Consider the following 7,750-nt stretch of genomic DNA (forward strand, 5'->3'; position numbering starts at 1 on the left):
GCTATATCTATAGTATCTGAACTATTGTTGTTGAAATCAGCTTGTAGAAAATAACTTGTATGCTCTCATCTAAGATAGTTTAAAAAGACACCTGAGAACAGATTAGGCATAACTGTTCATCAACCAGATTTAGACTTCAAAGCCCTTTCAGATTCCGTTAGCAGAAGTTTCATACAGGCAAGCATCCTGTTGTTTACTTATCATGATTGTGCTGACTGCACAGTTTGATATCTAAAACTTTGCTTCAATTCATATCTCGTCAGCTTCTCATTTCACTGAACCGCTAAGGTGCTGAGGTGAGATGGCGCCGACAGAGATGGTTTCCTCGCTTCGCGTTCTTAGGAAACTATGCAGTATTTWGTTTTTTTATGTATTATTTCTTACAATGTTACCCCAGGAAATCTTAAGTCTTATTACATACAGCTGGGAAGAACTATTGGATATAAGAGCAACGTCAACTTACCAACATTACGACCAGGAATACGACTTTCCCGAAGCAGATCCTCTCTCCGGACCACCACCMAGGACAATGGATCTAATCCCAGCAGCTGAGCGAAAACAACGGCAACACAGAAGGGGCAGACGGAGCAGTCTCCTGGTCAGGTTTAGAAAATGGGCACATCGATCTCCGCTCCCGAGTATACAACTCGCCAATGTCCAGTCTCTTAACAACAAGGTATACAAAATTTGAAGCGTAGGTTGCCTTCCAGAGAGACATCAGAGATTGTAACATTCTCTGTTTCATGGAAACATGGCTCTCTCGGGATACGTTGTCGGAATCGGTTCAGCCATCGGGCTTCTCCATGCTTAGTGCCGACAGAGATAAACACATCTCTAGGAAGAGGAAGGGAGGGGTTGTATGCTTTATGATTAACAACATACAGGAACTCAAGGCTGCTCACCTGACCTAGAATTCCTTACAATCAAATGTTGGCCATTCTACCTACCAAGAGAATTCTCGTCAGTTATAGTCACAGCTGTGTACATCTTCCCTAAAGCGAACACCAAGATGGCCCTCAAGGAACTTAACTCGACTCTATGTAAACTGGAAACTATATATCTGGAGGCTGCATTTATTGTAGCTGGGGATTTTAACAAAGCAAATTTGAGAACAAAATCCTAAATTTTATCAGCATATTGATTGCACGACACGTAGGGCTAATACTCTCGACCACTGCTACTCTAACTTCCGCGATGCATACAAAACCCTCCCGCTCCCTCCCTTCAGCAAATCCGACCACGACGCCATCTTGCTCGTCCCGGCTTATAGGCAGAAACTCAAACAGGTTGTACCGGTGACGAGAACCATTCAACGCTGGTCTGACCAATCGGAAGCCACGCTCCAAGATTGTTTAGATCACGCGGACTGGAATATGTTTCGATCAGCCTCAGAGGACAATATTGACCTATACGCTGACTCGGTGAGTGCATTTATAAATCAGTGCATTGGAGATATCGTACCCACTGTGACCATTAAAACCTACCCTAACCAGAAACCGTGGATAGGTGGCGGCATTCGCGTAAAACTGAAAGCACAATCCACCGCATTTAACAATGGAAAGAGGTCTGGATATATGGCTGAATATGAACAGTGTAGTTATTCGCTCCGCAAGGCAATCAAACAAGTGAAATGCTGGTACAGGGACAAGGTGGAGTCGCAATTCAACGGCTCAGACACGAGACGTATGTGGCAGGGTCTACAGGAAATCACGGACTACAAAAACAAAAACAGCCACGTCACGGATACCGATGTCACGCTACCGTACAAACTTAACACCTTCTGTGCCCACTTTTTATTTTATTTGTATTTTTTATTTCACCTTTACTTAAACAGGTAGAMCAGTTGAGAACACGTTCTCATTTACCACTGCGACCTGGCCAAGATAAAGCAAAGCAGTGCAACACAAACAACAACACACATGGAGTTACACATGGAATAAACAAACATACAGTCAATAACACAATTGAACAAATCTATATACAGTGTGTGCAAATGAGGTAAGATTAGGGAGGTAAGGCAATAAATAGGCCGTAGTGGCGAAGTAATTACAATTTAGAAATTAACACTAGAGTGAAAGGTGTGCAGAAGATAAATGTGCAAGTCGAGATACTGGGGTGCAAAGGAGCAAAAAAATATAACAGTATGGGGATGAGGTAGTTGGGTGGGCTATTTACAGATGGGCTATGTACAGTTGCAATGATCTGTGAGCTGCTCTGACAGCTGATGCTTTAAGTTAGTGAGGGAGATATGAGTCTCCAGCTTCAGTGATTTTTGMAATTCGTTCCAGTCATTGTCAGCAGAGAAATGGAAGGAGAGGCGGCCAAAGGAGGAATTGGCTTTGGGGGTGACCAGTGAAATATACCTGCTGGAGCACGTGCTACGGGGGGGAGGGGGGGGGGGTGCTGCTATGGTGACCAGTGAGCTGAGATAAGGCGGGGCTTTACCTAGCAAAGACTTATACATGATCTGGAGCCAATGGATTTGGTGACGAATATGAAGCGAGGGCCAGCCAACGAGAGCATACAGGTAGCAGTGGTGGCTAGTATATGGGGCTTTGGTGACAAAACAGATGGCACTGTGATAGATTGCATCCAATTTGCTGAGTAGAGTGTTGGAGGCTATTTTGTAAATGACATCGCCGAAGTCAAGGATCGGTAGGATAGTCGGTTTTGAGGATAATTTAGTGCCACCGATGTGGATTGCCAACAAAGACTGCGGCCCCCTCCTCTCCTTCTCAGTGGCTGACGTGAATAGAACATTTAAACTTGKTAACAAGTCAACAAAACAAAGGAGATGATCGTGGACTTCAGGAAACAGCAGAGGGAGCACCCCCCTATCCACATCGAAGGGACAGCAGTGGAGAAGGTGGAAAGTTTTAAGTTCCTAGGCTTACACATCACAGACAAACTGAAATGGTCCACCCACACAGACAGTGTGGTGAAGAAGGTGCAACAGCGCCTCTTCAACCTCAGGAGGCTGAAGAAATTTTGCCTGTCACCCAAAACCCTGACAAACCTTTACAGATGCACAATCGAGAGCATCCTGTCGGGCTGTATCACCGCAAGGCTCGCCAGAGGGTGGTGCGGTCTGCACAACACATCACCGTGGGCAAACGACCTGCCCTCCATGACACCTACAGCACCCGATGTCACAGGAAGGCCAAAAAGATCCTCATGGACAACAACCACCCGAGCCACTGCCTGGTCACACCGCTATCATCCAGAAGGCGAGGTCAGTAAAGGTGCATCAAAGCTGGGACCGAGAGATGGACGAACAGCTTCTATCTCAAGTCCATCAGACTGTTAAATATCAATTACTAACTCAGTGAGGCTGCTGCCTACACTGAGACCCAATCACTGGACACTTTAATAATGTTACATATCTTACATTACTCATATCACATGTATATACTGTATTGAGACCCAATCACTGGACACTTTAACAAATAGATCACTAGTCACTTTAAACAATGCCACATGAAATAATGCCACTTTAATAATGTTTACATATCTTACGTTACTCATATCACATGTATACACTGTATTTTATACCATCTACTGCATCTTGCCTATGCCGCTCGGCCATCGCTCATCCATATACTTATGTRCATATTCTCATTCACCCCTTTAGATTTGTGTGTATTAGGTAGTTGTTGGGGAATTGTTAGATTACTTGTTAGATATTACTGCACTGTTGGAACTAGAAGAACAAGCATTTCTCTGCACTCGCATTAACATCTGCTAACCATGTGTATGTGACCAATAAGATTTGATTTGCTTTGCTTTCTAATTTGTTGCCTTTTTGCCTAATCGTGGAGAATTTCACAAATGAATACATGAATACATCTCAAAATGTAATTTCATTGTGAGTGATTAGTCCACATAGCCAACTGTTCTAGTTTACGTTGATGGTGGAAAGCCATAGTATCCTCAACATTCCATCGAGACTGTTCGATTATGGGGTAATGCATTAAGGGAAGGACTGAAAYAGTAAATTGAGTACTGAGGGGCTACACTCCAGGAAACTAACATCTTCTCTATTCTTGCCTTTATAGTGCCATCAACCAAAACAAAGTATGTCAGCTACACCAATCATGCCATCTGAAGAGAGAAGCACTGAATAGAGAATTACTGAGGAATTCCACATGCAGACTTGGATGTGTCAGATTCACACATGACAGGGTGTTACAACAAGCATGAGACATTGATATTGCTCAGAGTCCAAATAACGACTGAGAGCATGGCAGTCAACATAAATATGTCTGCTCTTTCATGTTCACAGAGAGAGCTAATGGGCCTGCTGGAAGCAGACAAAACACTAAACAAACCATTCAAGAGACTTGACAAAATGAGGGTGGTGAACAGAAGAGGAAAACAAAAGAGAATTTAAATAGAAATTGTTGCGATCAACCATGTTAGTTAGTTTGTTATTCTAATTTTATGTATTTTTGTGGTTGTGAAAATTTCTCATTCGTGTCTTATGTCGTCTGAACTACATTACGAGATGAGTTTGTCTCTGTATCAGCTAACTGAATTGTAGCCTTGAGTTGTGAAATCTGTAAATGCCATGGTTTAAGCATGCACATTTTTATACAAATACTTTATTTATAATAAAGGAATGTTTTGGAAATGTTTAGGATTGTTGGATGAGGTTAAATATGAGAGTGGGATATGATGTATGTGGTTTACCTCAATTTCGTTGGAAATGATACCCAAGGCAAAACAGTTATGTGATTGCCTTGACCTGAATTGAGCACACACCCAAAATATACCAGGATGGCAAGTAGGCAAATTATATTAAGAATGTATGAAGCCTTAAAGCAAACTATGAAAAATATATAGAGCACCCAAAAACTCCATGGTCTCAAATGAAAACAAACAATATTGCTGTAGGATTTCCCCTGAAGGAAACTATATACAGTCGTGGCAAAATAATTTGAGTATTACTGTGAACATAATGCAAATGTTTAGTTTTAACATTTTACTTAAACCTGAGGGGAAAAAATGAGGATGGACTGACTTTTGGACTGCCAGAGAATTGAATATTAATTTCTCTACCGGCAGAGAAACATTAACATTAACTTTCAATTCTCTGGCTACAGCATTCAATTCAAAACTTAAGACACCTGTGGCATTGTGTTGTGTGACAAAACTGCACATTTTAGAGTGGCCTTTTATTGTCCCCAGCACAAGGTGCACCTGTGTAATGATCATGCTGTTTAATCAGCTTCTTGATATGCCACACCTGTCAGGTTGATGGATTATCTTGGCGAAGGAGAAATTATCACTAACAGGGATGTAAACAAATGTGTGCACACAATTTGAGAGAAATATGCTTTTTGTGCTTATGGAAAATATCTGGGATCTTTTATTTCAGGCCATGAAACATGGGACCAACACTTTACATGTTGTGTTTATATTTTTGTTCAGTGTACAGTTTTTTTGGCACTCATTTGTGCTATTTTGAACAGGGCATCAACATAATGTAACAAAAATTATATGAGAGAGAAGGAAATCCGAAACACACAAAAGTAGTAAATGTTGCAATGCAGTAGTAATTGCAATTGAATAGAAGGACCAMACTAATGTTACAATAATAGTTTGGATCTTTGAGAATTTCCTACCAAGCTACTAAACTTGATAAGTCATTTGATTGAATGCAATTCTGACACACATAAAATGTCTATAGCAAAAAAAAAAAAATCCCTGCACTGTACACTACAGTGGCTTGCGAAAGTATTCACCCCCCTTGTCATTTTTCCTATTTTGTTGCCTTACAACCTGGAATTCAAATATCATTTTTTKKKGGRGGGGGKKGKWTSKWTYGWTTKAYWYAMMMWRCMTRCCWWYYWKWWKRWRSAWKYWWKTTKKTKKTKKKKKKWAMMAAMMRGRAAWWARRMMAAAAAAAAMAGAAAACYTGAGTGTGGATAACTATTCACCCACCCAAAGTCAAAGCTCCAGCTCCTTSAAGTTGGATGGGTTCTGATGGTGTACAGCAATCTTTAAGTCATACCACAGATTCTCAATTGGATTGAGGTCTGGGCTTTGACTAGGCCATTCCAAGACATTTAAATGTTTCCCCTTAAACCACTCGAGTGTTGCTTTAGCAGTATGCTTAGGATCATTGTCCTGCTGGAAGGTGAACCTCCGTCCAAGTTTCAAATCTCTGGAAGACTGAAACAGGTTTCCCTCAAGAATTTCCCTGTATTTAGTGCCATCCATCATTCCTTCAATTCTGACCAGTTTCCCAGTCCCTGCCGATGACAAACATCCCCACAGCATGATGCTGCCACCACCATGCTTCACTGTGGGGATGATGTTCTCGRGGTGATGAGAGGTGTTGGGTTTGCGCMAGACATAGCGTTTTCCTTGTTGGACAAAAAGCAACATTYTTGTCTCATCTGACCAGAGTACCTTCTTCCATGTGTTTGGGGAGTCTCCCACAAGCCTTTTGGCGAACACCAAATGTTTTTGCATATTTTTTATTTAAGCAATGGCTTTTYTCTGGCCACTCTTCCGTAAAGCCCAGCTCAGTGGAGTTGATGGCTTAAAGTGGTCCTATGGACAGATACGCCAATCMCCGCTGTGGAGCTTTGCAGCTCCTTCAGSGTTATATTTGGCCTCTTTGTTGCCTCTCTGATTAATGCCCTCCTTGCCTGGTCCACGAGTTTTGGTGGGCGGCCCTTTCTTTGCAGGTTCATTGTGGATAATGRATTTAATGGTGCTCCGTGGGATGTTCAAAGTTTCGGATATTTTTTTATAACCCAACCCTGATCTGTACTTCTCCACAACTTTGTCCCTGACCTATTTGGAGAGCTCCTTGGTCTTGGTGATGCCCCTTGCTTAGTGGTGTTGCAGACTCTGGGGGCTTTTAGAACAGCTGTATATATACTGAGATCATGTGACAGATCATTCRACACTTTATTTAGCTAATTAATTKACTTCTGAAGGTAATTGGTTGCACCAGATCTTATTTAGGGGCTTCATAGCAAAGGGAGTGAATACATCTGCACACACCACTTTTCCGTTTTTCTTTTTAGAATTTTTTGAAACAAGTCATTTCACTTAACCAATTTGGACTATTTTGTGTATGTCCATTACATGAAATCCAAATAAAAATCTATTTAAATTACAGGTTGTAATGCAGGAAAAATAGGAAAAAGGCCAAGGGGGATGAATACTTTTGCAAGGCGCTGTATGTGCCAGAATTTTGAAAACAAGTTAAGGGAATCAATACAGCCATTGGTACAGGCGTAGCAGGATCAATAAAAGCTACAAGTGAAAACTCCTGAACCATGTAATGAATATTTCTGCATTTTCTACTGAAGAAAGGAAGCTAGGTATAAAGTTTGAGTGATGAATTCCGTAGGCATTCGATGCATACTTTTCCCTGGTTGATGATCTAATTTCACTAGATGAAGCTGAGAGAACATGAGCGCTTGTCCTCAGAAACAGATGCAAACATAGTGCTTTCGGAAAGTATTCATACCCCTTGCCTTTTCCTAATTTTGTGATGTTACAGTCTTATTCGAAAATTGATTAAATAAAAACATTTCYCCAGCAATCTACACACAATACCCCATAATGTCAAAGCAAAAACAGGCTTTTAGAAATGTTTGCTAATTAATTAAACATAACATTGAATTGATTGGACATGATTTGGAAAGGCACACATCTGTCTATAAAAGGTCCCACAGTTGACAGTGCATTTCAGAGCAAAAACCAAGTCATGAGGTCGAAGGAATTGTCT

General features: G+C 41.3%; 1 protein-coding gene across 1 annotated transcript in view; it reads left to right on the forward strand.

Annotated features, from left to right (window-relative positions):
• LOC111962168 (metabotropic glutamate receptor 8-like) overlaps window positions 1–4,634 on the forward strand; it is a 246,947-nt gene extending 242,313 nt beyond the window's left edge. The window contains exon 11 of the mRNA XM_023985041.2: window positions 4,056–4,634. Within this exon, the coding sequence (XP_023840809.2) occupies window positions 4,056–4,105 (50 nt within the window). The 3' untranslated portion in view covers window positions 4,106–4,634. The remainder of the gene's footprint in view (window positions 1–4,055) is intronic.
• Window positions 4,635–7,750: the final 3,116 nt, after the last annotated feature.

The sequence above is a fragment of the Salvelinus sp. IW2-2015 genome, linkage group LG4q.1:29 (assembly GCF_002910315.2).
Source record: "Salvelinus sp. IW2-2015 linkage group LG4q.1:29, ASM291031v2, whole genome shotgun sequence".
In the NCBI taxonomy this organism is placed as follows: domain Eukaryota; kingdom Metazoa; phylum Chordata; class Actinopteri; order Salmoniformes; family Salmonidae; genus Salvelinus; species Salvelinus sp. IW2-2015.